At 27.0% G+C, this 16,908-nt stretch overlaps 1 protein-coding gene across 2 annotated transcripts in view; it reads right to left on the bottom strand.

The window, feature by feature from the left end:
• Positions 1-16,908, bottom strand: part of LOC100215841 (ubiquitin carboxyl-terminal hydrolase 7) — a 71,837-nt gene that overhangs the window by 37,396 nt on the left and 17,533 nt on the right. For both annotated transcript variants that reach the window (XM_065802327.1, XM_065802328.1), the window contains exons 2-8: positions 16,687-16,858; positions 13,085-13,251; positions 12,197-12,261; positions 7,972-8,060; positions 4,650-4,758; positions 454-542; positions 283-379 (exon numbers count right to left, since the gene is read on the bottom strand). In XM_065802327.1, the coding sequence (XP_065658399.1) occupies positions 283-379; positions 454-542; positions 4,650-4,758; positions 7,972-8,060; positions 12,197-12,261; positions 13,085-13,251; positions 16,687-16,858 (788 nt within the window). The remainder of the gene's footprint in view (positions 1-282; positions 380-453; positions 543-4,649; positions 4,759-7,971; positions 8,061-12,196; positions 12,262-13,084; positions 13,252-16,686; positions 16,859-16,908) is intronic.

The following is a 16,908-nucleotide window of genomic DNA, read 5'->3' as shown; positions in this document are numbered from 1 at the left end:
TGTAAAAATAAAATATTATATGCATGATCAGGATTAGCATGTGATTGCACGCCTTCGCTATCCACAACTGGATAGAAATAATTTAAACAATTTTGTGAAAAAATACTTAAATGTTTATGCACTATGACGTCAGTTTATCCATAGCATGTTTACCCATGGTATATTTATCCATAGCATGTTTACCCATCAGGTTAACCCTAACCCTAACCCATGGTACATTTACCAATGGACTGATTGAGTTAGATAATTTATGATCTCTAATGATCAAGTGAAAAAACTTACCACTCTACATAACTCTTGAGCATCATGTTGCATAAAACTATCTAAGGTTTCCCAACCAAACGATTTAGTAAGCTTTTTGGTAGCAACAGGTTTGTCACTAATAAAAAAATTAAAAAAAGTTATCCCTAAATAATAAAAAATGTAAATAACAAAAAATTAAAAAAATCTAACCTGTGTTGGAGATCATAAAAAACTCTTTGTAAAGCAAGTGCGACACTTTTATTTATATCATCATTTTCAGTAGGCATTTGGTAAACAGCCTTAAAAAATGTATATTAATAAATAGAACAAAAGACAAAATAATAGTAATACATAGTGGTAAGGTAATTAAAAGAACCATAACATTACATTTATAAATTCATAAATAGAAACATTGATGAGATTGATGAACTGAACTGTTTAAAGAAATTATTAAAAATTTTTCTTTATTTGGAAATAAAATGTTAAAACAAAAGATTTTCCAAATTTTTTTCAATAAAGTTTTGATCGATGAATGTAAAAATATTTTGTCAAAATTAAACCCATTGTTAAAACAAATAAAATAAAGCGGAAGTTATTTAAAATCCATAAAAAACCAGAACCCAAAAAGATTGAATCTTCAGATTCAATGACAAAACTATTAAAAATTACCGAACTTATTAAATATTGACTAATAAACATAAATATTCATTCAATAGAATATAGCAACAAAACCTTTTTAACTATATTATCACATTTCAATAAGTTATTGATATTTTTTTAAAAACACCTCGAAAAACTCAAAACTATTTCTACTGATGTACTTTGTACCATCTACCTGGTCAACATCTACTATGCTCTCCAGATGCTGTTTACCATCCAGCTTTATATATATATATATATATATATATATATATATATATATATATATATATATATATATATATATATATATATTATATATATATATATATATATATATATATTATTTATTATATAACACAGGGATCGAAATAAGTGTCAGACATCAGCGCCCACCAGACTGTTTCTGAGATCTGATTTATTGGGGTCAACCATTGCTCATTTTTACTGAAAAAATGAACAATAGTTTGTTGCCCTCCTCTAGCAAGTCTCAAGAATGGTCCGAGGGAAGATGATGCCTGACACTTATTTTGACCCCTGTAACATGTAGAAAATTAATTGGTTTTTTTATACATAAAATATAAAATAATAAAATAAAATAGAGGTAATCAAAAAATAAAGTTAATAAAAAAAATATTATATTATTAAAAAATAAAACAATATAGTAATAAAACATAAATGTTTTTATATTATATTGTTTTAAAAGATATTATGATATTTTAAATTAAAGCAACACACTGCTCTAAGTATAAGCAATCTATCTATATCATACATTTTTTTGTTACAATAACTTATCAACTTAAATAACTCATTATTACTTTATAACTTTAATAATTTGTAGTCAGCTACTTAACAACCTAAAAATTTAGGTACCAACAAAATATCCTGTAAAAATCCTTTTGAGTGTTGATTATACATGATTATAATATTTCGAGTGATTTAAAAACCCGACATTTCTGTCTGTGAGAATTTTTTTAAATTACAATATTTTTACTGATTATAAGCATTTTTGAAATTGGTATGGCTAGATTTAAAACTGATATGGTTCAAATTTTATAGGTTTCAAGCTATTTCTGAATAACCATAGTCTAAAAAATAACTCTAATAAATAAACTTTATTTTAAATTTAACATGATAGAGAAAAAACAAACAAACAGTAAAATGTACAAACAACAAAAATGAAACAGTAAAATGTTCTAAACTTTTATTACTCTATAATTCATTTAGCTTTCTTTATTAGAATTTTTATTACAACTTCTTGCTGTTATAATTGATGACACAATGAAGTAATTGCTTTGAATAATCAAGATGAAAAGGATATCTTTTGTATCTCTTTCAGAATGGTTTGAAATTTGAATGGAGAGCCTCAGTTGCTTGTTGACTGAATAGACCAAGGCTGATTTTCTTCCTTTAAATAAATTATGGTACATGATGACAGTGTGTACTTTTGGTGTGATGGAAACAAGAAGATTGATGTAGGTTTTTGTATATAACCCAAAAAATTCAGAAAAACTGGCTTTTTCAGAAAGATTCATCAATCAATACAATTCTCTCAAAAGTTCATTCACTACCATTGAAATTTTCGTATACTATGGCTGAATAGGAACTCCATAAGTGGCATAGCTTTAAGCACAAGGTTATTATTAGAAAACTAAAGACTTTTTGAAGTCTTTTCGAGAACCTTATGAAGAAATTTTCCAGAAATTTTTTATTTTTTATTTCACCATAAGTTTTAAGTTTCAATAGGTTCAATAGGTGTTAACACCAAACATGGATGCTTACTGCTGTGGGACTGCATGCCACACAATCATTTGCAAGATTCAAGTCACATTATAATGAGGTAGTGATGTTGAGGTACAGCGCTTGCTTTGTAAGTGAGGAATTCCGAGTTAGGCTTCCACCTTCTTTCTGGTAGCACCACGCTCAACTTGTTTCTCCATCAACAGGCTTGTTTATCAAGGTTTGTGGTTCGGAGTTAAAGAGTTGAGAGAGGGTTGTAATCAATTAATCTGACATTTTCCTTAAATCTTTATCAGATCAAGAAGAGCTTTGACATTTGAATAGGTTTGTAGTACGTTTTTACCAAGTGCACTAATGATTTGTTGTTTGACACTACAAGTTTTTAATGTCTGTGGAGATAATAATTTAGCTTTCTCTTAAAGGCTAAACTTGATCAATAAGTTTATAACAAAAAAAAATTAAACATTATTCATAACTGTGTGTAACTCAGTCAATTTTTATTCTAATTTAATTAAACTATACTGTAATATGATGAATTTAGATCAAAAAACTCTAAATGTGGAGGGGCACTAAATAAAATTTAAACTAGTATTAGATTAAATCTCCTTAAAAGGTTAAATCAAGTGATCACAAACTGTGATATCTGAAAAAGCTTATGGTTTTTAAATTTTATTATTTTTATTATCAATTAATTCCTTTTTTAAAACATTTAGATTTTTAAAAAAGTAATTATTCAAAGTTTCCCTCAAAAACAAAAATTTGATTTAATGTTTCATACAGTGCACAAACAAGTTTAATAAAATTTTTTATTAGTTGATTTCTATTGGTTGATTTTTATTGGTTGATTTTAAATTATTGAATAATAAAAACATTATTCAGACCTTAAGTAATTATTTTAACTTTATTTATTTATAAAATTTGAATTAACTGGTGTTTAAACAAATTAAAATATGTAACTTTTGATTTTTAATATTTTTGAATTTGTAAAATTTTTTTTTTAAATTTCATATTTCAATTTTCACAATATGATAAATTGACATTTTCATTAAAACTATTTAAAAAAATTTTCACTCAGGAAATTTTCAGAAAAATATAGGTTATTTTAAATTAATTGGTAAAAGTTTATCTTATTTAGGCAGTTGTTACAGACATCTTTATGGCAAAATATTATATAGCAGATTATAAAATTTTTAGAAAACCCTCTTTAAAAAAATACTTTTTTTGGTATTTGTTGAGTTTTTTATTTATATTTTTTACTTTAAGTAGTAACTATGATTTTGGAATTAGGACCGACCTTGTTTTTATGTTTTATGATAACCCCTTTGTGTTTAATTTTTTTTGCAGACCTTATTTTCTTTATTTCTGAAGGCTGGCTAAGCATAATGATGTTCATTGCTATAGCAAGCTTTGTTTAAGGCTGAACATAATTTGCACCCCCATATTTAAAGGGGATAGGAAATTTTTCAATGTCTATTAAATTGGCCTACAAGTTACTAAAAACAGTAAAATTACATATAAAATGACTTGATTGAATATTTCAGTATTTTACAATTTTTTTCTTGATTTAAAGGCGTTATCGATTAATGTAAGGCAAAAAGTAAAGAAAAATTTGTTGCTAAATTTAAACTATTTAAAAATATAGTTAGCAATGGCTGGTTTTAATAGAGCATAAAATTGACTTTTCTCTGTCAGGTGACATCAATATCTTAAGTCTGAAATTGTGGACTGGCTGGTACCGCGCTCAATTTGTTTCACCACGTAGCGGCCTTGTTTGTAGAGGTTCATGTTTCAGAATTATTGAGAAAGTGAGGATTGTAACTACAACTAAAGCAGCCTCTTTGATTGTAATGGCCTTCTCAGTCTTAGGGAGATGAATTAAAAAATTAAAAAATCAAATAAAAATATGATTAACATAAACAATCAAGAAAAAAAAATGTTTGAACCATTGATAATGAGATCATGGTTCATCAATGAAAAAACAGGCTAAATAAAAGATCAATGAAAAAACAGGCTAAATAAAAGAATACCTTTCGTAATTGATTTGTAAAAAATAAAGTCTGCAGGAGTGAGTTCATGTAGCAAGTTGCACCTTGATTTTTCAAACCAACATAACCAGTAAGCTTTTTTGAATCCCAGCTAAAAATTCCAAAAGAAAAAATCTGAATCTGTGTAAATAACTAAATTGTCAAATCTATAAGCAAAGTAATTGTTTATAGCTTTGTTTAAAAAGATGATTTTCAATTAAAATTATTAACTAATTTTTTAATATATAGTATTTTATTACTAATAATATCAAAAAGATTTTTTGATATTATTAGAAAAAGCATACCCCTAAATGTATTACATATACTTCATATCTCTAACCTATGAGACAAGACCGTTAGATTTTAATGGAGCACCTTAATAGTTCAAAAAATAAAATAAAATAATAATAATAATAATTTTATCTGATTGTGTCAAACGAGTCATGTTTTTGTTTTGTTTCCTTTTTCCGCAGAAAACTTATTATTAACTAAGAGTTATTAGCCTTATAACTCTTAGTTAAAAAGCTAATGGGTTTTTTTGTTCTTTGTTAATGCTTTGTTCTATTGTTAAATGATGATTATCAGTTTTAAAATTTAAGATAAGATTTAAAACTAAAATTATATATTAAAGTTATGTTTTTTTTAACTACCTTAATAAAATAGTTAAAAAACTTATCATTTTAAAGCATTATGGGTTGATATGCTAAAAAAATGAGCATTAATACATTAATATATTAAAATCTACACTTACAACCTACATTACAACCTACACCTACAACTTACATTATTATATTAAAATGTAACCTACAACATTCCAAAGAAATTAGATTATATAACAAAATAGACCGTAAAAAACTAAATCAAGAGTTGTTAGCCAAGCTTGTAGAAAAAGAAGATGGATTCAAGAAACTAAATATTGATGAAATGCTGAACAATTCATTAATAGTATTCAAGAAACTATAAACACAGTAGTACAAACAAAAATCATTTCAAATAATCAAATAACAATAGAAATTACTACTATAAATGGATGAGTGATCCAAAGTTGTTGACAGCAAGTAAAAAAGTGAGTCTTGAGTAGAGTAAATTTAAAACAATGAGAAAACTTGAAGTGAACAAAGAAAATTGTCTCAAAAATACAGAGTTTACAAAAAATGTAGAAATATCAAAACCTATGTATTGAGAAAGTTAAAAGCAGAGTATTTTAAAACTAAAATTGATATGCTTAAAAATGACAGTGTTGCTATGTGGAAGACAAAAAAAAAAAAAAAAAAACTCTTACTGAAACTAAGTTTAAGGCTCACCTTAATATATTAGAAGATATCACATTTGATGATTTAAATGAAAAATCGATTGCTTATAAATACAATGAATTTCTCATTCAGAGTATTCTTGATATTGAAAAATTGATAACAAAATTAATCAACTATCTGGCTGTTGCTCACATAAAAACATCAAAGCATGAATGAGTTTAAAGAAATTTCTAAATATCAACTTGACAAAATAGTAAATGACCTTAAAGATAAAAAAAAGTATGTGTGAAGATATGAATGTACCAATTTAAAAAAAAGTATATCCAATCATTGGTTCCAACTTGCTGAGAATAATTAATCTTTAAAAACAGGTTTTGTACCTAAAACTTGGAAAAGATCCACTATAATACCCATACAGAAAGTGACATCACCCAAATTACCACAAGACATGAGACCACTAAATATATTAGCAGTGTATGAAAAGATTCTTGAATTATGTGTACATATGCAGTCGTCTACTTATTTTGAAGAAAATATGCTATTTAATAAAAATCAATTTAGCTTCCGAAAAAATCACTCTACTGAAACAGCAGTTCAACTACTCATTTTAAAATGGAGGGCAGCAATTGATAGCGGTATGTTCATCATTACACTTAGACTTTAAAGAGAGCATTTAAAATAACAAATAGAAAAATATTAATTGAAAAATTAAAGTGCTACAAAGTGGGAGGAGTAGTACTTCAATGGATTATAAGCTACTTCACAGGAAGAACTCAAAGAGTAAGAATTGGTGATCAGTTATCAACTGAGTTACCCTGTGAGATAGGTGTGCCCCAAAGATCAGTACTAGGGCCCCTCTTATTTATAATATACATGAATGATATTGGCAGTGCTACCCGATATGTAAACATTAATCTCTTTGCAGATGACAAATTAGTCTACATTGAAGGTAAAAATTATGATGATTTGATGATAAAGTTAAATGATGAATTGGAAGTACTTAGTGTGTCTGGTTTATTGAAAATGGATTGAAACTAAATGTGAGTAAGTCAATAAGTATGTTGATTACAAGTTCTAAGGTAAAATATTTAAGCATCACTGAAAAATATCCAAACATATATGAACAGAAATGAACAGATATATCAACCTTGAAAATGAAGTAGTTAAATTCAGTGAATGTGTAAAATACCTGGGTATTAAAATTGACTGCAATTTGAATTTTTCTCAACACATTAGTTATACTGCAGCTAAAATCGCTAAGATGACTGGCTATCTTATAAAAATTGGTATCTGACTAGGTAGACTAAAACAATAATTTTTAATATCACCTCATAAACCTCATTTTCATAATCGCACCTCATTTTGAATATTGTGCTTCATTATTCATTGATACAAATAAAAATGTTATTCAAATGATACAAAAGTTACAAAACAAAGCAATGAGAACAAATTTAAAATGCGACTGGTTCACACATAGTAATGATTTGTTGTCTAGATTAAACTAACTACCTGTAAAAGAAAATCTTCAAATGAAAGCATTTACATTTTTACACAATACTATTCAACTACAGAAAATGAATGTCTTTCCAGGATTTTGTATAAAAACAATGAAGTACACAATTATTTTTCAAGAAATACAAATAATTATCACTTAAAAATCCAGAACAAAAAAAGCGGTCAAAAGTTTATCTTTTGCAATGGAATAAAGTTGTATAACAAATTGCCAAATGAATTTAAATCGCTTGACAGGAAAGAATTCAAAAATCAAGTTGTGAAGCTTTTAAAAAAAAAAGGATATTTGTAAAAATAATATAAAGTGCTATATAATATTTTTTACAATGATTTTAAATAGTTGTAAACAGGCTAATCAGAATAGTAATCATTATAAAATTGTTAAATGTTGATTATCAGTTTTAAAAACTTAAGATTAGATTTACAACTAAAACTATTAAAGTTATGTTTTTTTTAAACATAATAAATTTATTAAAATTTTTGTCATTTTTAAAGCATTATGGGTTTATATGCTAAAAAAATGAGCATTAATAAATTAAAATCAATTCAAAAAAACTTACAAAACACCATGAGGCGCTTCTGCTTGAACAAATGCTTCTAGGGTGATGATATCATTTTTACAGTAACCTTTATGAACATCAATCAGATCCTATTTTAAATATATGAAATGAAAAATATACATATTAAATAATATAATAATACACCTGTTGCCAGAGTTAAGGCTGTTACATTTTTAAAATACTTAAGTAAAAAGTAAAAGTACTGTATAAGTAACAAAAATTAAAAAGTTGAATTAAAAGTAAAAAGTACTGCTAGACTTAATGTAGTTTCACATAAAAAACAACTGTTATCAATAGGCATTATACACAATTATGCATAATATGCCTATCTTTCATTATATTATTCCACATAATTTATATTCAACTAAATTCCCAAAATATTTACAACTATATCTTTTATATATATACAATTATACACAAGCAATCACATCATTATACTAATTAGTCATTTGCAACTAACAACTTTGCTCATAACTTCCTATTGCAAATGACTTCTTATACAAACTTTAATTTTGTTTATTACACTCCCCCATGGTCATCGGGACCACCTTGCCATATGGACTATTACATTCAGGCGCCTTTCTTTCTCACATGCTCCTTTGCAATCATGCTTTTCTCTGACATGATCCCTGTAATTGTTCCAATCTTGTATTGAGAGTCACATCTGGCATGTGAGGGCTTCATTAAAACATTCTCTCCAATTTTGAATTTGTTAGTTATCTTCTTATAACAATCACATGCATCATTATCGTTGTCAATTCCTTTCACTCTTATTTTGTATGATTTAATTTGTTTGCAGGTGCAGAAGAAGAATTACTAGAGGAATTATGTTGTACCAATAAATTGCCCCGAGTATGCTGCACAGAACTCTTTTGGCTGTTTTTTTGACAGTTCGATATTGCTCTGCAATACTGTCTCCTTATGGTACATAGGAATACCCGAAGGGAAGTTTAATGTTCCATTTATTCATAAATTGAGAAAATGACGAGCTTCAGAATGCTGTACCATTGTCCGTCAGTATTTTGTCTGGATATACTTGTTCAAGAAATATCGTGTTTAATTCTTGAATAACACATGCCCTGGTTTGATCTTTAAGATAGCATCAAATGGTATACCCAATAGGTCAACAGTCCATTAGAGTAAGATAGTGCTACCTCATAATGAGTTATATCCATACCAAGTCATTGCCACATTCTATTTACTTTTATTTCTCCTTTCAACCTTTTTATTGGACCAATTGATTGATAGGTATGGATTTCTAAACTACTTTTCCTTGCTTACTTTTTACTTTTTCCTTACAAGCAAAATATGTTTTCTTCAGGTCACAATGTCCTGTAGATCTGTGAACATGCTCAATTTCTTTTGAAGATACCCAAGTACTAATAATCCTACTTGCTGCTACTTTGGAGGGCTTATCAACCATTTTTAACCAACTGTCAGGAACTCAAGTAAGAGCATTGGCCAAGTTAAACTCTGAAGCAGCAAGCTTGATAACTACTCTGAGTTGGTTTTCTTTCATTATATTTACAATAGTCTGAAGTCTTCTTATCAGCATTTTGTTTGAAGGTATTGTACTCAATCTAAATTTTCCAGTGAGTGCGTCGGTAACCCAATAAAATACATTTTAAAATCAGTGCAGATATGCAAAACTTCCATTTTCCAGTTAAGCCCTATATTTAGTCTTTTGATTACTGCATCAAGTTTGGACATGTTTATGCGTTGTGTCATCTTTTCTTAACCAAAATACGTCTTCGATTATATTGCCATCAACCTCAACAAACATGCTTAGTGCTATTGAACTAGCACTTAACCAAATTGTTGTCTTGTTACTATAAACACTTTCCCTTTGCAGGATCGTCATTATGTGTTCTTTAAGATAATTGTAATTTGTTTTTTCATACCATGCTTTTGTCAGGGCTTTTGCCATGCTTTTAAGAAATGACAAATCTACACTCAAGCAACTGCAAACTGAAAGATTCTCTGTCTTATTTTCCCACAAAGAGAAGATGTTATGTTTTGTTAGTGAATTTAGAATTTTCATCAAAATCTCCTCTCCAACATGACTTTTCCATTCCAACCTGTTGCCCAAGAACTTATGCTGATACGTGGACCACGGGCTTAGAATGAACCATACCTTTATAAATGGTCAAGTAAGCAATGAACAGGTTTTATGTCTTCATTCACAAAAATATTATCAATGTATGATGATATTCCTTTCCAAATTGTTTTGTCTTGCGATAGAATTTTGTCCAACACTGCTTTATTATTACTGGCACAACGTTTAGTCTGAATCCCAAAAAGCATGTTCAACAAAATGATTGTCCACAGAACACAACAGTTTGCAACAATAAGCCCAGAGCTTCTCATCAATTTTGAGTTGCATTTAAGCTGAAGATAAATCAACCATTGAAACATTTTCTTCAAACCATCTCCAGTCTCAAAGTTTGTCAACACAGGCATCAGTGTTCGCCATGAATGCTTCAATAAAAATGTTCAGCTTTCTGAAGTTTAATACTGGTCATATTTTTCCGTTATTTTGCTGCACCACTTCCATGAGAGGAACTAAATTCTTTATCGAACCGAGTTTGTTCAAATTGTACTTTTTCAGCCTTTTTTTCTCTGCCCACTCTTCAATTTCTTTTTCCTAATTATATTTTATGACTACAGGGATAGTGTATTCAGCAATCTTATTAACTAGAGTTTCTCAGGTTGAGAATTATTATTACATTTCCACGCAATTATTCTCAGTTTTGTTTCTCAAATGAAACTGTAAAATCCCGAACTATTATATTTATATTACTGACATTTTTTTGCATATCACTTCTTAGTCCAAAAAAACATGATTTAATTTTTCCCATAAAATAAATATCACGAGTTGCAGATATTAACCAAGATACTTAACCAAGAGCCACTATTCCATTCATACCTATTAAGAAACAAATTTAAATCTTAAGTCAAGCAGTACTAGTGTTGGTTTTAAGAAATTGTATTTATTATACGATTCATTCAAACCAATGAAGTTCAAGTACTTTTGTACATTTTTTCTGAAAGTAACTTGTTACAAAGGAAAAAGGCCTGAAAAGTAACAAAAGTGCTGCATTGTAAATGTAACTCAATACTTGTATAAGTACTGCAAAGAGTAAAGAACTATTGTAACAAAGTAAATATACTTCGTTACACCCCAACCTTGCCTGTTATCCAGTGATATCAAGTTCGAAATATAATTCCAATTTCAGTTTCTATTCAGTTCTAGTGGCATTGATTTATTTTTTTAATTCTAATTATACTTATAAAATTAGTCCTATTTCAGTTTTAAATCAGTTCTCTTAAAATTAAGTTCAGTTCAGTTCTTATGATTTCAACAATTCTAATTCTTATTTCAGTTTCTTAATTCACTTAATATTTCACTTCTATCAAGTTTTTTTTTGGAGATTTTCAACAGAACATTAACTTATTAAATATCGTTATCAAAGTTTCAAGACAACAATATTAAAGCTATTTCTTAATATAATGTAATACAATATAAATAATCAAACAATAATTGTAAAACAGTCATTTAACAATTCAATTGAATTATTATAAGATTTTTTTGAAACTGTTAGAAAATATTGTTAGAATTTTAATTACATATTCTTGTTTAGTTTCATAAAAACTCTTATCTCTAATGATTTTTCATCATCTCATTCATTTCATTAACTCTTTAGTGTCTTGAAATAATAATATTTTTTTGTAAAAAAAAATTAAATGTATTGTTGACGTAATAGTTTGACTCATACTTCAATGATAGATTTAATATTTTGTTATGAAAGCATGGCAAACAAGCCAAAGAGCATGTGACCAAATTGGTGGTCAGACATGTGCAACAACAATAAAGGAAGTGTAAATAGTCATAATTTTTTTTTTTAATTTTACTTTTGAATTCTATAATTTTAGTTCAGTAATAATAAATAATTTAACTTTTCTTTTCTTTTCTGAAGTTGACATTCAATTCTATTTCAGTTTTCATTCTTCAAATATCTCCTAATTTCAGTTTTCATTCACCCTAACAAAATCAATTATTTTTACTTCTAATTTTACTTAAGGTTAACTTAAATATCACTGCTGTTATTAAAAAACATATAAAACTTTCAAGTCAAAGTGTTAATGTAAGCAAACTTAATTATATTGAAAACAAAAATAAAACACACACAAAAAAAACAAAAAAAAAAACACAAAAAATACTTGCATTCCATGGAACAAACGTGCTATACCCCCAATCATTTTCTTTTGCGAAAAATAAATGTGATATTTCTAAGAATAAATTAACAAATAATGATATTACTAAAATAATATATTAAAACAATCTGACAAAATATAAAATCTGTTAAAATAACAATATAATTTAAAAGTTTAAAATACCAAAAACTTTTTTATTAAATCAGGAAATGATTTGAAAAATTATTTCCTGATTTTAATTGTTTTTTTATTGAAATAAAAACAAAACACTATCAGAATAATGTTAATAAGCAAATTATATATTTTATTTTTGATATGATAACATGTTGATCGTAACTATCTTTGTTAAACATGCATGACACTTTGTGCATCGTGACACTTTTTCACATCAACTAGACCCAACATACAGCTTTAGTAAAGGCTAATCTTTTCATTTTTAACTGCGTTTACATCCCTGTTTTATTTTTAACTGTTTTTACACCCTTTTTCCAGTAGAGGGCCTTAATAAACTAAAAAATAATAAAAAAATAGACATACTGAAGCTTCTTAAGATTTGAGTTTAAACTCTGTTATTATTAAATAACAGTAATTTACTATATATTTTATAAATGTAGTTTTATCAGTAATTTACTATATATTTTAAACTTTATTCTCAAAATTTTCACAAATTGTTCTTATGATTCAAAAAATTGAACTACCAAATAACTTTTAAATAATTTTATTTTTTATTTCAATTGAAAATTCATAACAGTGACAGGTAGCTGTAAATAAAATAGGTAATATAAATTATTAGCAACCCTTACATTCATTTTAAAATATAAAGTTTTATTAGTTATTTGTTTTTCTTTAATTTTTTTATAGTAATCCTTATTTAAATTTTGTGTTTAAAATCTATTACTTCTAACTACATCCTCTCCTTTGTGTGATTTTAGAGTTATCTTGGCATGAGCTTGACAAGACCATGACGCTACATCACTATCAGGATCACATTGAACAAAAACACCAGCACTTTTTGAACGTTCATTACTTTGATTTACACTGTATCGAGGCATAAGCATGATTCTCCTTAAAGAAAATGATAAAAATTTTTAATAAAAAGATAAAAGTTCAATATAATAATTTTTTTTTAAATTTCAACTTTATTATAATAATAATTTTTCATCAACTATTTTGATTTAACTATGTGTGTGCGTGTGTATATTTATATATATAAATATATATATATATACATATATATATATATATATATATATATAAATATATATATATATATATATATATATATATATATATATATATATATATATATATATATATATATATATATATATATTGATTTAAATATATAGGGCATTTCCATTTCTGTGGGTAATTTTTTAATTTTTTTTGTTTTAGCAATTAAAAGCTGGGACTTTATGCAATATGTATACTATTTTGATTTTCTTAAAGTACAATTATAACAAAAATATTTTAATCATATATTAGGCTAATTGAAAAAATTAAATATACATACTTTTATAATTTTATTTTTTGGCTTAATCGCTTAATTTGCTTTTTTTTTTTTTGTTATTTCACCTCCCCAAGGCCCAGAAGGCCACTACAGATGAGGAGGCTACTTAATTGTGGTTATAACCCTCTCTCAACTCTATAACTCCGAAACACGAACCTTGACGAACAAGGCCGCTGCGCGGAGAAACAAGTTGAGCGCGGTACTACCAGGGACGTGGTGGGGATCGAACTCGGAACCTCTCGCTTATGAAGCGAGCGCTCTACCACTACACCACTACCGCATTATTAAATGTAGCTTATCACTACATTTTGAAAAATATACCATAATTTTCAAAACGCCATATTATAGCTAGAAATAACCGATGACTGCTATTTTCTCACCAAAAATATATTAAATATGATTCATAAAAATATAACATTTCACTTGAAATACTCACAAGCAATTTATTTTTATTAAAATAACTACATGAAATTGATAAATTCGCAACATCCGTGTGTGACTTGTGTGGTGATCATTCATGAACAGCATTTAAATGATTGCTGTAACTCTATGATTCATAGTGCAATTCTGTAACTTTCTGGAAATCTTTACTGTTTAAAATATTATTTAAAAAAAAAAAGTATACGGCTGAAACTTACATTTTCCGTGGAATTAAAGTTTATTTATCTAGTAACTAAAATTGAAATTTTCTGTTCTGTGATTCCACTTCAAACTTAATTTATTCTTTGTTAACATTACTAGTGGATACCATATTTTGTTTACAAAATATTTATATTGATTAGAATTAAATGAAAGTAAATTGGAGATTGCCAGTTTTATTTTTATGAAAATAATAGGAAAAAGATATACAAGTTTCCGTGCATGATTTTTTGGAAATACCCTATATATTAGCCCTTCCCATTTTGACCCTCATAAACAAATTTTAATATGCGGAGTGTCATAAAATATTCCCAAGGTATTGTTTTCTTAATGAAACTATTTTATTATTTATTTTGGATGACTATTTATACTCACCCCACTCTTTTAAAGTTTAACATTTTTACTTTTTTTGAGTTTTTAAGGGCATTTTCAAACAATCGGCGTAAATATGAATTTTTATATTAACTTTATAATAATGTTATTACAAATAATGGAAGATTTTTTATCTATACCGATTGTGCGCATTTTTATTGCTATTATTTTTGAAAACTGGTGGTATTTTAAAAACGCACAAATTCGTTATGAAGTTAAAAAAATGTGGTTATTAAACACGATAGTGTTGAGGCCCAATACACAGCAATTAGAAATTTGTTAGATGCTTTTGATCTCATACAGTTCACCCACTTCAAGTCCTGGCTGGAATTTTTTTTTAAATAAAAAAGGTTCGTACAAGATTGGCTAACTTTCCCGGCCGACCATTAATCTTATTAACTTCCTGCTATCATGTCAAAGAGCTTCATATAGCCATAGTAGCAAATAAGCCGGAGAATAAACTAATTATATCATAAAACTATAAAAAGTTAAAAAACAAAAAGGTAAAGATAAAACTACTTCACTTTAAAATACTTTTTTACAAAAACAAAATGTATAAGTTTCTAATTTTAAAATTATTAACATTTAGATTTTTGACATTTGAAATTATTGTTAACTTGCAGAAAAAACTCAGACCATCAGGTGAAAATTAACAAATATGGAGCTGTTTCACACGCATTGAATTTCGTGAAATTCAAGTTGCATTTCTCAAAAATCAGGCAGGTTTTTATTCTGAGTAAAAAAATACTAAAAGAGATCAATAGAATTTCTCTCTCCAGGGCATCGCGGTTTTTGAACTGAGACTTTTGATTCTGCAATTAAAATTTAGTAATGCAAGTAAAACTTAATTTCTTAAGTTTTGATATTTTAGTCTTATTAGTTAAAAATAATTTATGGCATAAAGTAACAGATTGTTTAAAAACAAAGGTTTGCAAATTGGTTAAAAATCAGATGTAAAATACAAAGAAAATAACTCTAAACCAACTTTTTTTTTCCAATGACAGACTTTTCTTAGAAATCAGTAGAAATATAATAAAAATGAAATCAATAGAAATTGCACTTTGATTTTATCTTGTCAAAATTAAATGTAATAAGTTTTTAGCAGTATCATTTTAAACCTTATTTTATCTACACTGCAATTTAAACTTTTAAGATCAACAAGACTATTGGCAGATGTAAACTGCTGTAGAGGTGAAATAGAAATCATGGTAAAACCATAGAGGTGTTCGGTGCTGGTGTAGGCATCTTTTAACCGAGATCACAATAAAAAAATGGTAAAAAATTCTGTATTCAAAAACAAGCTTTGAAAAGATGTATAAACGAATAGAATCAAAGCTGAAATCGAAAAAATCCGAAAGTTTTGTTGATAAAAAACAGCCACTAGGTCTTGAGTTGTATATATCACCAGACTACTGTTTAATTTTTGATATTCTAGGTTTGAAAAAATGCCTACGGTTGAGACTCCCTCAGACTTTTTGGATACAATAAAACTCCAAAACTTTGAAAAACTTTCAAAGTTGCTAACAACTCATCAGAACTCACAGCAAAATCATAAATCTATTGACCATAGTTTGAGAAATTTATTTCTTAAAACAAGAAATAATATAATTACGGCTATAATTGATAAAATTAAATTATTAATTAATAAGGTTTTAACTGGGCGGGGAGTGAAGTAAAGAATATTCCAACCCCACCCCCCAACATCGCTGAAGAAAATAGGTAACCCCATAAATTTCTAAACTATTTATTTTGTTAATAAATTGTTTCAGCAGACTGTAAATAATCATCATTTTTTCATACACAAAGTCACAACAAATACTATTGGACAAATAGAAAAATTCTATTGTATATTAACTAATGTTTACTTTAGAAATCAAAACTATAATAAATTTATAACATAAATATATAAAAATACAAAATTATATACAAGTTTTAACAATACTTTTAAATTCTGTAATTTTTTTTAAATAAATTCTTACCAAGGTAAATTTCGAATTATTACAGGTTCACTAAGTACAGTTTCCTTGATTTTACTAACATTGTGAACTTCAAATGTAATTAAACCTTCTGCTCTACAGTGATCTTCATCTGCCATTTCCACATCTTTTGTATTTTCATTTAAATGATTTTCTTTAGCAGGTTCATCAGTACCTGGAATATTAGTTAAATTTTATGTAAACAACAAATTTGTTGAAAATTTT

Source organism: Hydra vulgaris, chromosome 08 (assembly GCF_038396675.1).
Source record: "Hydra vulgaris chromosome 08, alternate assembly HydraT2T_AEP".
In the NCBI taxonomy this organism is placed as follows: Eukaryota; Metazoa; Cnidaria; class Hydrozoa; order Anthoathecata; family Hydridae; genus Hydra; species Hydra vulgaris.
Note: the sequence above shows the minus strand (reverse complement) of the source record. Positions and strands in the feature narration are given on the sequence as shown.